Source organism: Pygocentrus nattereri, chromosome 14 (assembly GCF_015220715.1).
Source record: "Pygocentrus nattereri isolate fPygNat1 chromosome 14, fPygNat1.pri, whole genome shotgun sequence".
NCBI classification, from domain to species: domain Eukaryota; kingdom Metazoa; phylum Chordata; class Actinopteri; order Characiformes; family Serrasalmidae; genus Pygocentrus; species Pygocentrus nattereri.
Genome location: NC_051224.1, coordinates 38,107,324 through 38,128,704, shown reverse-complemented (window position 1 = coordinate 38,128,704; position 21,381 = coordinate 38,107,324). Strand labels below are relative to the sequence as shown.

Sequence of the window (21,381 nt, the reverse complement as noted above, 5' to 3'; positions counted from 1 at the left end):
CAAGACCTCCTCCATTTCCAAGCAGCGGGAGATCTACCTGCGGGACGGGAGCCGAGACGAAGCCAGACCATCAGCGCCTCAGCCGGTAAACACACTTGCCCACCTACCCCCCTCCCCCCACCCCACCCCCCCATCACGCCAGTCTCTAACATTACACCTGCAAGGTGGAGCTACTAGAGAAGGGGTTTCTGATAAAGTGTCCAGAGTGTTTACAGGGTGAATTTCTCTCTCGTTCAGGTAAAGAGAGGCAGTCTTCCTGAGGAAAAGCCCCCCCATGGAGGAGGAGGGTATGGTCCTCCTTCAGGGGGACACCGCAGACCCGCAGAGCCAGTTCACTCTCAGCAGGTAACTTACCTCCATCTGCAGGCCTGGAGATGTTTAGAGTTGCAATCATGCAGGAAACCAGTCATTTACTCTGTGTTATGAGTTATTCAGCAACTGTTATGGATTATTCAGCATGTGCGAGAAAGATGATCTTAATGTTATTATCATTAATGTTACTTTTACTGATATTCTTAGTGTTTATTAATATACTGATGAATTATTTTATATTGGTTTATGTTGTCTTATGTGTAACTGGTGCCCTGGCCGTCTCATTTGTGCTCTTCTCCTCAGAAACGGGGCAGTTTGGAGGAGCGAGCTCAAACCATGGCCCCCACAGGCAGGAACAGCCCGGGCGGCACTGCTCCTGGCCCCAGACGGACTTCAGACACCCTACCTGCACCGGTACTTTAACATCACACAGACTTACACACACACACGCACACACACACATATATATATACATATATGGTCAGAGGCCACGCTTCATTTATTAAAATTACTATCAAAAAATGCCGTTAAGTACAAGTTATTAATTTCCCAGGAGATATTTCTAAGATTAGATAAGATTATCCATTTGCATAAGGAAGGAAAAAACACATTTCAAAAATGTATTAAAAACTACAGAGAGAATGGGACCCCTAACAACCACCTGGAAGACCTGGTAGACACCAAAACTGACCTGAGCAAAAACTGAGCAAATCAATCTGCTTCAGATCTGAAGACATCCACAGGTGTTTCTGTCCATCCTTCCACTGTGAGATGCCCACTCGGCGCTGTGGGTCTGAAATCTGTGTAGCTGATCAGGAAGAACCTCAGTGAGAAAAGGAGACGTCCAGAAATAGAAGAAAATCTGGACCAATTGGGATTATTTTGGGTTTTTGAAAAGCAGCAAAAGCTGAACCAACTTCTAAGACTGAACTTTGGAGGTGTGGAAAAATTTCCCTGCAGGATCCTGTTATAAAGTGAATTTGAGTGTCCTGAAAATAATGGAAAGCTGTAGTCAAAGTAAAGAGCGGACACACTGAAGACGTTTAGTGTTGTGAGTCTAAAGAACAAAGAGCCCTTTCATCATGGAAAGGCTTCTTTGAGTGTTCATTGTTCTACATAGATACCATTTTCTTTACTAAAGAACCCGTGACACATCATCTGTTTACCAAAATTGACATCCATTCATCCCTGAATGGGTCATTTTTGACCATTTCACATTGCGATGTTTGATGTAGTGACTTTCTGCTGTCCGTGTTCTCACAGAGGTCAGTGGTGCAGGTGAAGGCGCTGTATGACTTTAAAGCAGAGGAGGATGACGAGCTGGGCTTCATCGCCGGAGATGTCATCGAAGTGGTGGACCGTTCTGATGCTTCGTGGTGGAAGGGCCGGTTGCGTGGCAATGTTGGCCTCTTCCCTGCCAACTATACTGTCCAAATCTGACCAAAGCAGGACCGGGCAGCTCCACCATTACCTGACCAAATGGAGCCTTGCAAACGGATTCTTCTGCATGACGAAGATTGAATCACTTTTACAAAGTTGGATAATTCATCATCGTTACTAGTTACAAGGATGTGGACAACATAACGGATAAAAACTCTACCAGTTGTCTACCTGAGCTTATAATGAGCTGGGTAAATCATATCTATCCATTCATATTTAATACACACTTTGAGCAAATGAGGTACGATTGGACTACACCTATTTTTAATCACCCCCACCAATTTCTACCACAGTGTCAGGCCTGTAGTGCTTTAGGCTACATGGGACCACATCTACATACATGTTACATGTATGGTAATGTATGAAAAAAGTCACATTTCTATGCTTTTTTTCCCAATTCATTAAAACTGATGACAGAGCCACAACTAGACGTGTGATCCTTTACAAAAATAACCTAAAGTTTACGTTTTTACTGGTGTGTTTGCATCTTTTTCAGTCATCATTAATAACGTAACCAAACAACAACCCTTAAAATATAAAATACAAAAATATATGTCTCTCATCTTTATTTTCTTGAAAGAAAGTGTGCTTGAAATATGGTTTATTTACAACCCCGTTTCCACGCTGTGCAGAATGTAAATACAAAGAGGATGCAGTGATGTGCAAATCATGTAGACCATATTTTTAAAGGGAAACATTTTCAAAGACATCATATCAAATGTGGAAAGTGAGAAATTTTATTGTTTTTTGAAAAATATCTGCCCTTTTTGAGTTTGATGCCAGAAACATGTTCCAAAAAAGTTGGGACGGGGGCGTGTTTACCGCTGTGTTTAATCACCTCTTCTTTTAAAAGCACTATGTAAGTGTTTGGGAACTGAGGAGACGCTGCTGTAGGTCTGAAAGTGAACTGCTTTCCTGTTCTTGTTTGTTAAAGGATTTCAGCTGCTCAGCAGTTTGGGGTCTCATTTATTGTATTTTTCATTTTATAATGCACCAAATGTTTTCAGTGGTGACCGGTCTGGGCTGCAGGCAGGTCAGTTTAGCACCCGGACTCTTTTAATACAGAGCAATGCTGCTGTAATACATGCAGAATGTGGTTTTACATCATCTTGCTGAAATAATCAAGGCCTTCCCTGAAAAAGACGTCGTCTGGATGGCAGCACATGTTGCCAAAACATGTATATATTGTTCAGCAGTAATGGAGCCTTCACAGATGAGCACGTCACCCATGCCATGTGCACTCAAGCCCCCCTAAACCATCATGAATACTATGCACCGATAAGCTGAGTGGTCTTCAGCCCGGAGTACACAGTGCCCATGATTTCCAAAGAGAATTTCAAATGTTGATTCTTTGGACCACATGACTTGGTTTCTTTGTACAATTTTCAATGAAATATATGGTATAAATGACTTGCAAACAAAATGATTTGTTTTTATTTACATTTTGCACAGCGTCCCAACTTTTTTTGGAAAGGCGGTTGTAAAGTGACACTGGAAGTAAGAGATAAACACTAAAACCACCACTAAAATTGTGGCCGATAGATACATTTCAGGACAGGCCGCGCCTGCCGTGCTGCTTCTAGGGTGATCCTCCTCGCTTTCAGAGGAGCCTGTGGCTTCAGAAGTTCCTCAAGCTTCTCTCTCTTTAGCTGAGCCTTAGCTCAACTTGGCCAGACCAAAATACCACACTAGCTAATTCTAATTTGTTACGATCTTGATACACTGCAAAAAAATGGTATCTTGTCAAGTAAAATTATCTTTAAAATAGTCCCTAACTCTAATATTTCTCCTGTTGAGATTGTTATAAGCATAATTTAAGATTGTTTACTTTATTTCTAGACACTTTCTCTTGCTTTAAGTGATTCATTAAGTAAAATTATCTCACTATATTGGCAGATAATGTTGCTTGTTGTAAGAAATGAGCTTGAACCCAGTTTAGTGAGATGTTACTCAGTAAAGTTATTTAAAACAAGTAACAAATGTATATAAAAAGGTAGATAATCTCATCATAACCGTCTCAAATGGGAAATATTAGACATATTTGTTTATTTTTGTTTATTTTTTGGATGCCCATTAGCTGCTATTGTGATAGCTGCTATTCTTCCTAGGGTCCAGTCGACATATCAAACACAATAAAATACATTGAGCAGAATTAAGATCATTTCACTTGACAGTTTTTGCAGTGCATTCATACGTTTTATTCTATAAGTGATAAAAGTGATTAACAAAAGCTGCATTTGCATGATTTACTGCGCACTATGCCCCTCAGCATCCGCTAACCCCTCTGTCAGTTTACGTGGCCGACCACTTCGTGGCTGAGTTGCTGTCGTTCCCAATCGCTTCCACTTTGTTATAATCCCACTGACAGTGGACTGTGGAATATTTAGTAGTGAGGAAATTTCACGACTGGACTTGCTGCACAGGTGGCGTCCGATCACGGTACCACGCTGGAACTCACTGAGCTCCTGAGAGCGACCCATTCTTTCACTAATGTCTGTAGAAGCAGTCTGCAGGCCTAGGGGCTCGGCTTTATACACCTGTGGCCATGGAAGTGACTGGAGCACCTGAACTCAATGATCTGGATGGGTGAGTGAAAACCTTTGGATATACAGTGTATAACACCAGTATCAGCGAAGCAGAGGATATATATTATTTATATTTATCACATTTTTTCCAGACACTCAATGTTTATTGAAACAGTTGAACAATCATAACTCAAACACCTTTTTTTTCTGGGTGGTCTGGGTTAATCCAAGCGTGGGAGCGAGAAGCAGGCCAAGGGTTCTAGTTTCACACTCTAGAATAGTGAACTTAAATTAGCACGGTAATGGTTTACCACACGCTGCACTATCAAAGCAGACGCGGTTTAAAGAGAGAAAGGACCATTTTATAGCCTCTCTATACCATTTAGACTTAAACGTGTTGTTTTTGTTACTGTGCCTTTAAGAATAATATATGTAAATGAGCTCAGTTCTGGTTGGTTGTCCTGTTTTGTGCCTCACTCATAGCACAGTCAAGGCTGAAACACTCTTTATAACTTCAGTGGGGGTGGGCGGGGCTAAACTGATGTAGCCTAAGTAGGCGGGTATATGTAAATAGACTGTTGTGACATCACAAAAACTGTGAATTCAAAACGATGTTTTGCTGTTCCCATATACAGACTGGGGTTTTAATGGTATACACTAAAACTTTTTAAAAAGTTTACATATTACATCAAACTTGATTAAAAAACAAAGTGAGGAAAATTGGGTTTTCCATGATATGGGCCCTTTAACACAACATATACTATCCTTTTATAAATCATTCGGAGTGGTTTGGTGTGAAACGCTCTGGTTTAACCCAGTGAGAGCTGTTCACAGTGGTGGTGATAGGAACCAGATCATGGTGGAGTGATACATGCATAAAATAGTCCCCACAGAAAACATATCATCTCAGACTTTCCACTGTTTTGCCATCATCAGAACAGCGTATGAAAGCTCAGAAGACTCGTGTAGGTTCTCTGGTGGTTCTGGATGGTATATAAAATGTCTATAGCTGTGTTGTAGTCATGGTGACGCCTGGTTCCCATCACCACCACTGTAAAGACATCTGACCCATTTCACACCAAACCCCTCTGAACGACTCTGTTCACATGTCAACCACTCTGATTAATGCAGGCATTCTGAAAAACTGGTGGAGCTGCCCTTTAACACCGTTTGTGCCTTGGGGGGGACTTGAAGGGCGCAGCTACGCATGCTAGCTAGGGCGCAGGTGCTCAGATTGGAGCGCAGCCTGCGCCTCAGTCTCCAAACAGTCTGGGATTGTTTTACATGTTTCTGAGTTTCTAAGCAACAGGTCAACCGCGGTCAGGCTCTGTTTCCAATAGCGCAGCAGGGCTCCCCTAAACCCCGCCCCCGTCTAACGTTACAGAGAAAGAAAGAGAGAGAGAGAGAGAGAGAGAGAGAGAAAGAGAGAGAGAGAGAGAGAGAGAGTCACGTGATTCTCCGGTGACTCCAGCAGGTAAAGGTGCGCGCTGGCCGCTTTATTTGCCCTCCAGAGAGACAGAGAGCCGCGATGGCCGAGTCTCAGCTCATCTGCCTGGACGATGAACACGTCAACGCGAAGGTCCCCGAGTCCAAGCCGGAGTTCTACTACAGCGAGGAGCAGCGGGCAGCGCTGGAGAGCCTGCTGAGAGACGGAGACGGAGCCTTCAAAATGCGCCTGAGAGCGGACAACGTTAAGGACTTCCTCTCCGCCCGGGAGGTCAGATGGATACGCGACACTTTCCGGGAGTACGAGGGCGCCGGCGGCGGGGGGGACTCGGAGTCCTGCGGCTCGCACTCGCCCCGAGACCCGAGCGCGGACTCCGGAGTCCACTCGACCTACTGGCCCACCATGTCTGACACTGAGGTCCCCCCACTGGACATCGGCTGGCCGAGCAGTGGCTTTTACCGAGGGGTCACTCGGGTTTCCGTGTACTCGCACCCCCCTAAAGAGAACAGCCCACACATCAAAGAAGTAGTGCGCAGACTCATACAGGAATCAACCAAGGTAGGCTAGCTCATCCAGAGAGGAGGACAGCAGGCCCAGCAGAGCACAACACCAGCACTACACCAGCACAACACCAGCACATCACCAGCACATCACCAACACATCACCAGCACTACACCAGCACAACACCAACACAACACCAGCACTACACCAGCACATCACCAACACATCACCAGCACTACACCAGCACAACACCAGCACATCACCAGCACAACACCAACACTACACCAGCACATCACCAACACAACACCAACACTACACCAGCACATCACGAGCACAACACCAACACAACACCAACACAACACCAGCACTACACCAGCACATCACCAGCACAACACCAGCACAACACCAGCACAACACCAACACAACACCAGCACTACACCAGCACATCACCAACACAACACCAACACTACACCAGCACAACACCAGCACATCACCAACACAACACCAACACAACACCAGCACTACACCAGCACATCACCAGCACAACAACAGCACTACACCAGCACATCACCAACACAACACCAGCACTACACCAGCACTACACCAACACAACACCAACACAACACCAGCACATCACCAGCACATCACCAACACAACACCAGCACAACACCAGCACTACACCAGCACATCACCAGCACAACACCAGCACAACACCAACACAACACCAACACAACACCAGCACAACACCAGCACATCACCAACACAACACCAGCACATCACCAACACAACACCAGCACTACACCAGCACAACACCAGCACATCACCAGCACTACACCAGCACATCACCAGCACAACACCAACACAACTCCAGCACATCACCAACACAACACCAACACTACACCAGCACAACACCAGCACATCACCAGCACAACACCAACACATCACCAGCACAACACCAACACATCACCAGCACAACACCAACACAACACCAGCACATCACCAGCACAACACCAACTCAACACCAGCACTACACCAGCACATCACCAGCACTACACCAGCACATCACCAGCACAACACCAACACAACACCAGCACTACACCAGCACAACACCAGCACTACACCAGCACAATGCCAGCACAACACCAACACAACACCAGCACTACACCAGCACTACACCAGCACATCACCAGCACAACACCAACACAACACCAGCACATCACCAGCACAACACCAGCACAACACCAGCACTACACCAGCACAACGCCAGCACAACGCCAGCACATCACCAACACATCACCAACACAACACCAACACTACACCAACACTACACCAGCACAACACCAGCACTACACCAACACAACACCAGCACAACACCAGCACATCACCAGCACTACACCAGCACATCACCAACACATCACCAACACTACACCAACACTACACCAACACATCACCAGCACAACACCAGCACATCACCAGCACAACACCAGCACAACACCAGCACTACACCAGCACAACACCAGCACAACGCCAGCACATCACTAACACATCACCAACACAACAACAACACAACACCAACACTACACCAGCACTACACCAGCACATCACCAGCACAACACCAGCACAACACCAGCACATCACCAGCACATCACCAACACATCACCAACACTACACCAACACTACACCAACACATCACCAGCACAACACCAGCACAACACCAACACTACACCAGCACAACACCAGCACTACACCAGCACATCACCAACACAACACCAGCACATCACCAACACAACACCAGCACAACACCAGCACATCACCAGCACAACACCAGCACTACACCAGCACAACACCAGCACATCACCAACACAACACCAGCACAACACCAGCACATCACCAGCACAACACCAGCACATCACCAGCACAACACCAGCACAACACCAACACACCAGCACTACACCACACCAGCACAACACCAGCACATCACCAACACTACACCAGCACTACACCAACACACCAGCACATCACCAGCACAACACCAACACACCAGCACATCACCAGCACAACACCAGCACACCAGCACAACACCAACACACCAGCACATCACCAGCACAACACCAACACACCAGCACATCACCAGCACTACACCACACCAGCACAACGCCAGCACATCACCAGCACACCAGCACAACACCAGCACATCACCAACACAACACCAGCACATCACCAACACATCACTACATCACTCTCACTGGCCGCAGGAATAGTGAGTGAAAACTCATGTAGGAGTCAAATAAGGCAAATACCTCAATAATATCATATAATACCATTTTTCTGTCTGTAGTGTGTCTTTCTACCATTTATCTACCATTCTTTTCAAGAGACTCACTTTCAGCTGTTCAAAGAAATCAGCAGGGATATTTTTCCACCTTCAAAGTTCAGTCTCAGGAGTTGGTTGCACTTTCATCTTTTTACCATCCAAGTAAACTTAAAGGCCCATTTAAATGTGTCAGTCCATCAAACCTTACTCCTCTCTAAGTTGTACTTAACTCCCATTTTGATGTGAAATTGGATAAGCAAAGCACTGTTGTTGGAATAAAACCTCTACAAAATGGTCACTTTACAGGAGAGGGAAAAAACCTACTTTACTTATAATGTAAGTCAATGGAACCAGAAAGTTTTCTGAGGCCTTTTGGGTCTTTTCTTTTGAACCATTCCTCATGAAATTGACACACAATGTAAAGGCTGAGAAGCCTTTTTTCGAATTATGTCAAAAACTGAAAAACGGTTTTGTCCCGACAGCAGCGAAAGGCTCTCTGGCTTTTGCACAGGCTGTGCTGGATTCTGTTAGACATTAGCTTTTTAAAACACCCCACATATCGAACAAGTAACGCAGAGACTTGTACAGCAACCGAGGCAGGCTAGCTCATCCAGAGGGGAGAACTGCAGGCCCAACAGAGCATTCCTGCATCACTGTCACACTCAGCGTTGGCCTTATCTCAGGAATAGTGTGCACACTCACCCATGAGTCACACAAAGCAAATGTAGGTCGCACTCGAATCTGCAGACTTGTGTACTAACTAGGGCGCTTAGCTCGTGAGCAGAGTTCTGACCAGTGAGTGCGAACTTTTAGTCCTCAAGTGCTCAAGTTCAATACCATGACAAAATTCGGCATTTGACTCGATACAATACTGTCTCGGTTCAGTAGAGCAAAAATAAAGAGTGGCTGAAAATGTGCTGAGCGTTCATTTACAGGACAAACATACAACATATTTCACTTATAATAGGAGTTAACGTAAAAGCATTTTCTTCCAAGTAATTCCGGACCATTTTTGTTTGTCCGTTCAATATGACGTTTTCCCCTCTTTACACTGTGTAAAAGATAACTTTCCCAATTGTGATAAAAATGACACGAATGACGATGTCAGGATTGTCCAAGCATCAACGATAAGTCAACGCTTTTAATTTTCACTTAATCAGAGCAGAAGTAGAACATTTAAAACAAAAGTTGTGCTTTATAGTGTCCTGATGCTCTAGCCACATGCTAATATGTTAGCCCAAAGCTAACACTCTCGTCACAAGCTACCACGTTAGCCCAATGATAGCTCACTAAAGACACGCTGCTATGTTAGCGCCGAGCTAAGGCACCAGTCACATGCTAATATATTAACCTAGCCGTTAACATAAAAGTCACAACTATGTTAGCCTCAAGCTAATACGGTAGTTATGAGCTAATATTAGCCCTGAGCCACAAGCTGACCTGCTAGTTAATTCAAAACAATACACAGCAATACAGTAATGATACAGTACGGTGCACAAGCTAGCTGTTTACATCCATTACTGTACAGACGGTAACGTACATGCAACGTAGTGCACAGACGTTTTTTTACCCAGGATCTCATTCGACATTAGACATTCGTAAGGACTGTTCATACAGACGCAGTTCATTCTAAACATCTGTTGATTTTCTGGCGTGATCATATGAGCTAGCTAACTGGCGATGGTCAAGCTAACCAGCTTCCACTGCTAAGTGAAAAAAGAGTGAGGTCAAAGTGCTTGGTCACTATTCTAGACTGTTGTTTGGAACAGAAAACTACTAAAATGTATTTATAACTTGTTTATAACCTCGTGGGCTGGAGGTTAGGGAACCAGCCCTGTGACCGGAAGGTCGCCGGTTCCATCCCCAGAGCCGACAGTCCATGACTGAGGTGTCCTTGAGCAAGACACCTAACCCCCAACTGCCCCCTGGGTGCTGTGGATAGGGCTGCCCACCGCTCCGGGCAAGTGTGCTCACTGCCCCCTAGTGTGTGTGCCTATTCACTAGTGTGTATGTGGTGTTTCACTTCATGGATGGGTTAAATGTGGAGGTGGAATTTTCCCGTTTGTGGGATTAATAAAGTATCACTTAGCTGTATTAGCTAGCTAACAGCTAGGGATGCATTTTAATAGCTGAAGGCAATTTTGGACAAAAATATCTGAAGGACTAAAATGTATAGAACCATACATTCTTATGATATTAATATACTAGCTGGTGAGCAAGAAGCTAACCAACCTGAGTCTGTTTTTAAGTGAAAGGAAAACCGTGATGACATCACAGCGGGTTGAGTTGCCCTGACCGTTGGTGGACTGGTAGATTTACTGTGTTCCAGCTAGTGTGCTAGCATGTTGGCACATGAGTGCCAATTGGAACACAGCCACAGGACACTCAGCCAGTTGCCCGTGGAAACTCCGGCAGTTTATCTTGGTCATAAAACATTTGTAAGTCATTCAAACATCATTATCTCACCAGCAGTGTGTCCCGCTGAAAGTCTCGCAGTCCACCTGTGCCACAATATCGAGGTAATTTCCTGCACCTGAGTCGTGTTTATTAGCTAATGACGCAGTTGATCTTGAGTCAGACCACAAATCGGAAAAAAAAGCCCAAGGGGATTCTGGGGATTGTCTGACCACCTTAAACTGTATTCTGCTGTATGATAAGGTTAGCCATCAGCCACAGGAACTTCAGTCAACAGAGCCACATACATATGCTCCACTTACCCACTTACTATATATATATATATCTATATATCTATATATATATATATATATATATATATATATATATATATATATGATTGCCTTCGGAGCAAAACCTTCTATCTCTGTTTTTAATTTTTTTGTCACCTTTTACATTGTGTGTAAATTTCATGATGAATGGACCAAAAAAACAACTCAAAATGACTTGGAAAAAATCTGGTTCAATTTACTTTCATTAACTTCATTTTGCCTTACATCACCAAGAGCAACGCAAAGTGTGGAATGCAGTGGTGTAAAGCGCCGCCACTGGACTCTAGAGCAGTGGCGACGTGTTCTCTGGAGTGACCAATCACACTTTTCCGTCTGGCAATCCAATGGATGAGTCTGGGTTTGGCGGTTGCCAGGAGACGGTACTTGTCTGACTGCATTGTGCCAAGTGTAAAGTTTGGTGGAGGGGGGATCATGGTGTGGGGTTGTTTTTCAGGAGTTGGGCTCGGCCTCTTGGTTCCAGTGAAAGGAGCTCTTAACGCTTCAGCTCCAAGAGATTTTGGACAATTTCATGCTCCTAACTTTGTTTGGGGACGTCCCCTTCCTGTTCCAACATGACTATGCACCAGTGCACAAAGCAGGTCTATAAAGACGTGGATGAGCCAGTTTGGTGTGGAAGAACTTGACTGGCCTGCAGCCGGTAGAACACCTTTGGGATGAATTAGAGTGGAGACTGTGAGCCAGGCCTTCTCGTCCAACATCAGTGTCTGACCTCACAAATGCGCTTCTGGAAGAACGGTCAAAAATCCCCATAAACACTCCTAACCCTTGTGGAAAGCCTTCCCAGAAGAGCTGAAGCTGTTATAGCTGCAAAGGGTGGGCTGAAATCATATTAAACCCTAATGATTAAGAATGGGACGTCACTCAAGTTCATACGTGTGTGAAGGCAGATGAGCGAATACTTTTGGAAATATAGGGTGTGTATATATATTATTATTATTATTATTATTATTATTATTATTATTGTTGTTATTATTATGTATTAGATATATATTTATTATTGAGCACAAATTATTCACTCTCCAGTTCCAGGAAAGAACACATACATATATTAATGATACATAGAAAAAAATACACAGAAGCCTCAATAATTAAATATAATGATACAGTGTCACTTTTGTCCATATTTATTTAGTCCATAAAATCTTACTCTACTGATATCTAATCTCCTCAGAAATATCTCTTTGAAAATGTATAATTGTATATTATGTATAACTGTAAATTAAATCAGCGAAGGGTCTCTGACTTTTACACATGCTGTACGTGCTGCGTTCTGTTAGCCGTTCGATTTTTTAAAAACAAACTGGCAGATCTCGTTATAGTTTAAAGGGATCCTAACTGTCACATGACTCAGCCAGTTTCAGGAGGAAATTCACCTGTTATCATGTGACGCTGAGTGAAATACCCACCTTCTGGTAAGGCATGACTAGATTTGTTTAAACAGGCCAAAGTCTTCCTTCAGTTACCCTTTTACTTTCACTCGACAGACAAGTAGTCAGAAGTAGAAGAGCTAGTTCTAGATCCCCGATTCCAACTAATGGTTTATTCAAGGAAAATTCCAAGGAAAAACATTTCCTGTTCATTCCTGATAATCTGAGACTAAGAAACTCATCTGGTCAACTGCTTAATTTTGAGCCTTATTATTTAGTCATTAATGGTAATTTATTATCCACTATCCACTATGAATTATTCAGTTGTTAGAGTTAATTATTCGGTATCTACTATCAGTTGTTCAGTATGAATAAAGTAGTATCTACTATGAATTATTCAGTATCTACTATGAATATTCAGTAACTACTATGAATATTCAGTAACTACTATGAATATTCAGTATCTACTGTGAAGTATTTTAACTATAAATTATCAGTTTCTACTATTAATTATTTGCATTTATTATGAATTATTCAGTATGTATGGTGAATTATTCAGTATCTACTATCAATTATTCACCATCTAATATGAATTATTCAGTATCCAACATGAATTATTCAGTAACTACTATGAACTATTCAGTATCTACTATAAATTATTCGGTATCTACTATGAATTATTCAGTATCTACTATGAATTATTCAGTATCTACTATGAATATTCAGGAACTAATATGAATATTCAGGAGCTACTATGAATATTCAGTATCTACTGTGAAGTATTTGGTAACTACTATAAATTTTCAGTTTCTACTATTAATTATTTAGCATCTATTATGAATTATTCAGTAAGCTCTATGAATATTCAGTATCTACTGTGAATTACTCAGTATCTACTATGGGTTATTTAGTAACTACTGTGAACATTCAGTATCTACTATGAATTATTCACCATCTAATATGAATTATTCATTATACAACATGAATTATTCAGTACATACTATGAATTATTCAGCAACTCCTATGGATATTCTGTATCTACTATGAATTATTCAGTCTCTACTATTAATATTCAGTATCCACTATGAACTACTCAGTATCACCTCTAAATCAGTTCAATAACTACTGTTTTTATTAACTGCTATGAATTATTCAATAACTACTACACACTAAATGCTACATAATAATATAAAAATGATACAACAACCACTGTGGAAGTAATGTCTAAGTTATATGGTTCAGAAAGTGAGGAATTGAAGTGTGGGCCTTTGGTTGGAATCTGAGTGAATCGCACTCTAATCAGTGAAGAAGGAGGAACAGACAAGAAACATTGTAATGATCACAATCCATGCCTGAAAAGAAAAGAGTCCCTGTGGAAAAGAGCAGGAGGACGTGTTGTAACCAGCGCAAGTAGGACGAAAAAGGTCAATTTGTCACCGTTTTAAATGTCAGAACAGGTTGTGTGCGTATGGGCGTTTGTATAGGAGATGGAGTAATGCTAAACTAATAAGAACACTCCCCCACACAGCCTGAGGGCTTGTACGCGGACGGGCTCGTCAACTCCTGTCTGTTTTCACCCGGCGCACACCTCACAGCTAGTGGCACACGCTAACAGCCGCTGCACAGGAGTCCTCACACTTACACGAACACACCGCCAGCTACTGCCTTACGCTTAGTAACATACCCGCCATACTCCTGTGTGTTAACAGTCCTGTGTGTATGAAGCTTTTGCTGCCAATACTGATTAAGGGGCTCAGATCAATCAATCAATGAACCATATCTTTAATGTAACAGATAGCACTGAAAGATAAAAGACATAGTTATATATACACCGGTCAGGCATAACATTCTGACCAGCTCATTGTTTCTACGCTCACTGTCCACTTTATCAGCTCCACTTACTGTATAGCTGCACTCTGTAGTTCTACAGTTACAGACTGTAGTCCATCTGTTTCTCTGATACTCTGTTACCCTGTTCTTCAGTACTCAGGACCCCCATGGACCCTCACAGAGCAGGTACTGTTTGGGTGGTGGGTCATTCTCAGCACTGCAGTAACACTGACGTGGTGGTGGTGTGTTTGTGCGTGTTGTGCTGGTACGAGCGGATCAGACACACAGTGCTGCTGGAGTTTTTAGCTGTGGTCAGAATGTTATGCCTGATCGGTGTATATATAACTATGCTGAATGTATGGTAAAAAGTTTACATTTTATATTTTATGATTAATTTTTTTCAATATTTTAAACTAAATAAATAAAGTTGGTGCAGTAAAATTGGAAAAGTGCTAAATTGAAGTGTTTTCTCTGTAGAGGATGTGTTCACGTCTTCACTTAGGAAATCAATAAAACATGCTGTCTTCCAAATTGGCTTGTGACTGCACACCATCACATATTGGTTTAAAAATATATATATACATCAAATCCAAACTTCTGCCCAGTGCCAATGTGCTTTTTTGAGCAAACATCTGCTGAGACTGATACCATCGCTTTGCGTATTGTGCATCCCTATCAATGCATTAAGCAGCTCTGTCGAGGAGATTACGCCGAGTTACTGCTGCCCCAGCAGGTGTTCTTGAAGCCATAAGGTGTAAAGTTTTAGAAGGAGCGTCCCTTCGGTTCTGTGTTATGTAGCAGGTCACGTTACTCCTGTTCTCACTCATGTTAAGAACAAGCCTGACTGACCTTTTATTATCAAATTTAGCCAAATCTGTAGACTTTCAGCCGTCATATCAGAACTGCTCCTTCTGCTGATGATCTTTAGATAAGCATACTCATATGACAGAAATCCCCCAGTTTAACACCTTCAAAGACAAAAATGCGCAAATTGAGAGGACTTTTGTTGTAATGGCACGTATGATAGCAGACTGCTAGTGTGTGTGTGTGTGTGTGTGTGTGTGTGTGTGCTGTAAGGGGTGTAGAAGTGCTGACAAGGATCAGACTGAGAAAACCCCACTCATCAGAATAATCCTGATTCATCAGAGTGTGAGGAAGTCAGGACTGGCAGCAGGAACAGGCCATTCACTTTATTACTTGGTCTTTGTTATCATTCAGAAAAGCACCATAACTAGAGGTGGGCAAACATACAATATCATGATACACATAGTGTATACATTATATATATATAAATATATATATATATATATATATATATATATATATATATATATATATATATATATATATATATATATATATATATATATATTATTCACCAGCCACTTTATTAGTTACACCTTGCTAGTAAAAGGCTGGACCCCTTTTGCCTTCAGAACTGCTTTAATTCTTCATGTCAAACTTTCAACAAGGTGTTGGAAACGTTCCTTAGAGATTCTGGTTGGTTATTTGAGTTCCTGTTGCCTTTCTATCATCTGGAACCAGTCTGCCCGTTCTCCTCTGACCTCTCACATCAACAAGGCTTTTCCGTCCACACAACTGACCGCTCACTGGATATTTCCTCTTTTTCGGGCCGTTCTCTGTGAACCCTAGAGATGGTTGTGTGTGAAAATCCCAGCAGATCAGCAGTTTCTGAAATACTCAGACCAGCCCGTCTGGCACCAACAACCACGCCACGTTCAAAGCCCCTTAAATCCCCTTTCTTCCCCGTTCTGATGCTCGGTCTGCACTTCAGCAAGTTGTCTTGACCACCCCTACATGCCTAAATGCACTGAGTTGCAGCCGTGTGATTGGCTGATTAGCTACTTGTGTTAACAAGCAACTGAACACAGATAAAGTGGCCGGTGAGTGTGTGTGTGTGTATATATATATATATATATATACATCCACACTTATAATTGTGCGTTGTGATATAAAGCTTGCATGCAGCTGCTCAGCCATGGAAACCCTGCCATGAAGCTCCCGGTGCTCAGTTTTTGTGCTGATGTTGAGGCCAGAGGAGATTTGAACTCTGCAGTTATTGGTCAGCAGAGCATTGGTGACTTTTATGCTCTGTGCTCCTCAGAACTCGACGATAACTTTACATGGTCACTTCGTTACTGAGTTACTGTGGTTCCTAAACGCTTCCACTTTTATAGAAAGTACCACTCACAGTTGATCATGGAATATCTGGGAGGGAGGTGGCATCCTATTACAGCACCACGCTGGAATTCAGTGAGCTCTTTAAAACGACCCATGGGTGGGTGTAAAGGCAGGCTGCATGGCTAGGTACTTGATTTTATACACCTGTGGCAATGAGACTGAAAGAAACACCTGAGGTGTGTCCCAATACTTTTGTCCATATAGTGTGTTGACACGGCCTTTAACGCTGTACATTAGGCTTATTATTGTTGTCGTACTCTGTGATACAGTGTTTGCACAGTGTCTGTAGTGTTGTTAGAGCGCTTTGAGGGAATTTGAGGTCACACAGCTGGGTGTAGGACTAAGAGCCTTCTCTGCGTTTAATCTCAGTGCCGTATGTTAAAGTCTCCTCTGGGGCTGCTGTCGTGTTAATAGAGTTGCTGTGGTGTCAATGGTGTCAACATTATTTTTGAAAGAAAACAGGGAAATGCCCTCGGCGGCATGACTGTGCTAATCGTTTTCATTTCGCCCACAGTGTCAACTAACTGCTGAGTGATCTGGAGGGAATGAGCTTCAGCATATTTATGTGGGGGAGAAGAGAGAGAGAGAGAGAGAGAGAGAGAGAGGGAAAGAGAGAGAGAGAGAGAGAGAGAGAGAGAGAGAGAGAGAGAGAGAGAATATATATAGAATGTGTAGGTGTCGTATACTGTTATGATTACATTTGTCTTCCTTTTATTTGTTTTTCTTCTTAACTGCAACTGCTGACGTGCGAAATTAAGTTTAATGTGTTTGAATATTACCCACTTAGCTTAGTGTTTATTTACTGTATACCTTCAACTGTGCTATTCATTTGACTCCCAGAAACCCAAACATTGATTCTCATGATGCAATATAATTTCTTCCGATGTCACCGGCTATAAAACGGTATGATGTCCGAGGGCCGTGAGGTTTTAAAGGTTCCATCATTTTCTTATTTTCAGTCTGATTTGACTTCATATAATTAAAGTTAGATGCTATCTTATATACAAGTGAGCCTAGAGCACAAAGATGTGTATATAAATGATTCTATTTCTTAAAAGTAAATAAAATATTGTAAAATTTGAATTCACTTCTACACTGGAAATGTAATCATACTTATAATTCAAAGACAGGGTAACAGTTACTGTTATGTTGTTCAGTGTGAGCCTGTCCAGGCAATGCACACAGATATCAAGCAATGCGTTCAACAGACTGGAGCAAAGGGCTCGGTTTGATACGGAGACTTCTGCACGGCCTATAACAACAATGAGACGAGCCCTCAGTGAGAAAATAGCCTCTGGTAAATGTAAAACCAGCTTCTATCACTGAAATTTGGTTTGCTGTAAAGTGAATACCTTGTACAAAATGACTGTTTTGACTGAAAATGAAGTCAAACATCCTTGCAGAAAGATATTTAGATATATGATGACTATAGCGCTGCTGTCGGAAGAAAACCTTGTATCTTCATTTTTGTCGTTTTTCACTTTTTGACATAATTGGAAAAGGCCTGTGGCTCTTTACATCGTGTGTAAATTTCATGATGAATGAACCAAAAGAAAGGGCCCGAAATCACCTGTTAGAAATCTCTGGTTCCATTGACTTACATTGTAAGTAAAGTAAGTTTTTCCCTTCTCCTGTGAAGTTACCATTTTGGAGATTCAAAGTTTTATGTAGTTGCAGCCCTACAAGGAGGTTTTCTCATACTAAAGGCTTCTCTCACATTTATCACATCATCTCTTCATCTTTGTTGCTGTGAATTCTCAATAGATGAGGATACAATACGTCTGAGTGTTCCTGAAATTTGATCTTCTAGTTATTTACAGTACAATGCGCGGATCCATCCTGAGTGTGAGCTATTTAACCACAGTTTATATCGTTTCTCAGCTTTCAGAATGATTTGCATTAATGGAGGGACCACAGGGCAAAACACAACATCACTATCCTTTAATACATTCTCATGACACATTTATCACAGTTGTTAGTTTCATTTGTAAACAACGTGGAATGGACAAAGTGCTTCAGCAGAACAGCAGTGCTGCCTTTTCAGTGATTTCACAAGTTAAGTGTTTACAAACACATAGTGTCATGATGGGCTGCCAACCAATCAGCTACTTGTTACAATGCAGTTTATACCGTTACTGTTCCCTGGTTGTTGTCGTTTGCAGGATTTTGGTCTAAATCGCTCTTGTTTATGGTCCATGCAGTTGTTCAGTGGTCTAGAAGTACTGACCAAACTGCTCATAGAATCAGAAAAGAGTAATTTATCATATGATTATATTATTTTGTCCCGCTACTGGCTGGCGCCGGTGTTAGTTAGTTGTTAATTTATGTTATTTGTGTTGTTTAGTATCAGGGGCTGTGGGTTTTGTGTGTGAGGGGGGTCATCATTGGAGTGAAGTATGTGGCTAGTGATGACCTCCCTGTTGAGTTCGGTGTCCTGTATGTGCTCCTGTCTGCCAGTTTTTTTGATAAAGAACACTTCTTGCTGCAGATCATGGCTACACCTGTGTTTCTTCTTCAGTCGATGTCACACTGGTGTCAGAAGTGGGATAACACCCACAAGTGGTCTGGAAGGGAAAGCCTCTACTCCGAAGGCTGACAGCAAGACATGGACAATGCTGTGACGGTCCATGGCATGGCAAGGGCGAGGGCCAAGACAAATGCCACTGTTGCTGCCCCCAACCACAGCTGTGTGGGACTTGACAGGGCGCACTGTCAGGAGCTCTACAGTATGCTGGAGGAGCAGGAGGTGTGGCCCTGGGAGAGGACTAGGGATGCTCTGCAATGTTTGTTCTTGTAGGGACTGTGCGTGTGCCCAAGGACTTGGCTCGAGCTGGCATTGGTACTAACTGGTGACTAGCTGACCTTTGAAGTCAAAGTTTGTGTAGTAACCTGCTACTGGCTGATACTTTGGATGTGTGGCTAGGCAGATGGCCACATGCAAAGGCTCATTGGCATGCTCCAACAAAGGGACTTAAATATTGTTAGTTAATAGTTTAAGTTATGTGTACAGTTGTTTGTGTTGTTTAATGCCGAGGGCTGTGGGTTTTGTGAGTGAAGTGAGGGTCTTGGTGAAGTGTGTGGCTCCATTGTTAGAAATGAAGGTTCTGTAAAGGAACAGTTTTCATTCATCAAGCTACAAACAATGTAAATGTTCCCTCAAAGGTTCTACAGTGGTTTTAAGGTCTGATTGTGAACCTTAAATCAGGTCCTCCAGGTGAAAAGTTGGTATTTGTTCCTTTTCATAACCAAATGTTTTAAAACAGAGCAGTAGAGTAAAAGCCTGGAGGCGAGGCGGGGTGTGTGGAGTCAGTCCAGCTTAGAACAGATCATTTCAGTGGATTATGGTTCAGTTATGTTCCCTGACTGAAGGCACTGAGATGTACCCTTGAGGGAACCACCCCAGTGATAGTTTCGTATTCGAGTGTCGTGGTGACTTCCCCACCACGTTCAGTGTCTTGTACATGCCAGTTTTTGTCGGTGTGTTCAATAAAGAGCACTTCTTTCAGGAAATCATGTCAACACCTGTGTTTCTTGTTCTGCCAGTATCAAACATCATATGATATCACTGTTTCACCCATCTCTCGTTTTCTGTTGTTACTTCAGGCACGTGGCTGTAGGCCAAACACCGAAAACTTCCTGAAGACTGTAGGTAGCGTAAATGTGTTATTTTGGCATTTAAACCTGTTTTCCCAGAACGTTCAGGAGCAGATTTTCGCTGTAGTGTTTGTTGAAAGGAAGGCTCTGGCATGCCTGCTCTTTGCCCCAGCTGGAACTTATATGTTAGATGGTTTATTATGGCATTGAAGACTAAAGACTCAGTGTCTCTGCTTAAAGTCAGATGTTGGAATTAACATGGCTCTGCACTGGCATGAATCCGCTGACTCCGCAGCTTCCCGCTGTAAACACTGCAGGATTCGGAATGGATGAGTCATGCCCCGGGAAATGTTTGGCAAAAAATCAAATTAGCAGTTTTCCTCCTGATCCCTGCTCAATCAGCCAAGACATGTTTGGTGTCTGAAGTTTGCTTCTTTAGTTTTGCACTGGAGCTACAAGGCTAATGTAGCTAGCAGGTAATGGACACCTATAGCCCACCGATTAGCAGTTAGCACACAGCAAGCTTAAACCACAGGGTTGTTCAGTAATGTCTAACAGACGTGCTCATTCAGTTTCTGACACACTGTTAAACACAGTCGGACAAATTTCAGGCGCCCGTATGACCGCTGCTATTGCTCTCGGGTACTTTTGCCCATATACAGCTGTGTGAAAAAGTTTTAGCACCCCCAGTCAGACTACATGTTTTGATTTGAAGTTAAAGTAAGATAACACACAATCTACAGAGAAGACTTTTAAATATGATAATGTTATGCAGATTTTAGGGCAAAATTTCCATTTATTCGCTGTTGTTTAACATGCTAGGATAAAAAAAAACAATATAAATGTGCTGCGACTTGTGCACATGCTACATTTTTGCATTATATTTTTCAAATGTGGCCAGCGAATAAACAGTGTGTAGTAAAATGTGCAGAATTGGGTTCTTGTCGTTGTGCGCTAGTGTGTGAAGTTATTTTCACAGAACGTCTTTTGACCAGGGGTGCCCAAATTATATACATCGCTGCTGTCAGAGGAAAACCTTGTATCTCCAAAATAGTAACTTTACAGGAGAAGGAAAAAACTTCCATTAACTTCAATGTAAGTC

At 42.6% G+C, this 21,381-nt stretch overlaps 2 protein-coding genes across 5 annotated transcripts in view; both read left to right on the top strand.

Moving 5' to 3' along the window:
* Positions 1-2,177, top strand: part of grap2a (GRB2 related adaptor protein 2a) — a 43,147-nt gene extending 40,970 nt beyond the window's left edge. For all 4 annotated transcript variants that reach the window (XM_017713290.2, XM_017713291.2, XM_017713288.2 and 1 more), the window contains 4 exons: positions 1-85; positions 238-345; positions 616-726; positions 1,576-2,177. The exon at positions 1-85 is cut by the window's left edge and continues 105 nt beyond it. In XM_017713290.2, the coding sequence (XP_017568779.1) occupies positions 1-85; positions 238-345; positions 616-726; positions 1,576-1,752 (481 nt within the window). In that variant the 3' untranslated portion in view covers positions 1,753-2,177. The remainder of the gene's footprint in view (positions 86-237; positions 346-615; positions 727-1,575) is intronic.
* Positions 2,178-5,728: 3,551 nt separating this feature from the next.
* fam83fa (family with sequence similarity 83 member Fa) overlaps positions 5,729-21,381 on the top strand; it is a 29,080-nt gene continuing 13,427 nt past the window's right edge. The window contains exon 1 of the mRNA XM_017713293.2: positions 5,729-6,282. Coding sequence (XP_017568782.2) covers positions 5,806-6,282 — 477 coding nt within the window. The 5' untranslated portion in view covers positions 5,729-5,805. The remainder of the gene's footprint in view (positions 6,283-21,381) is intronic.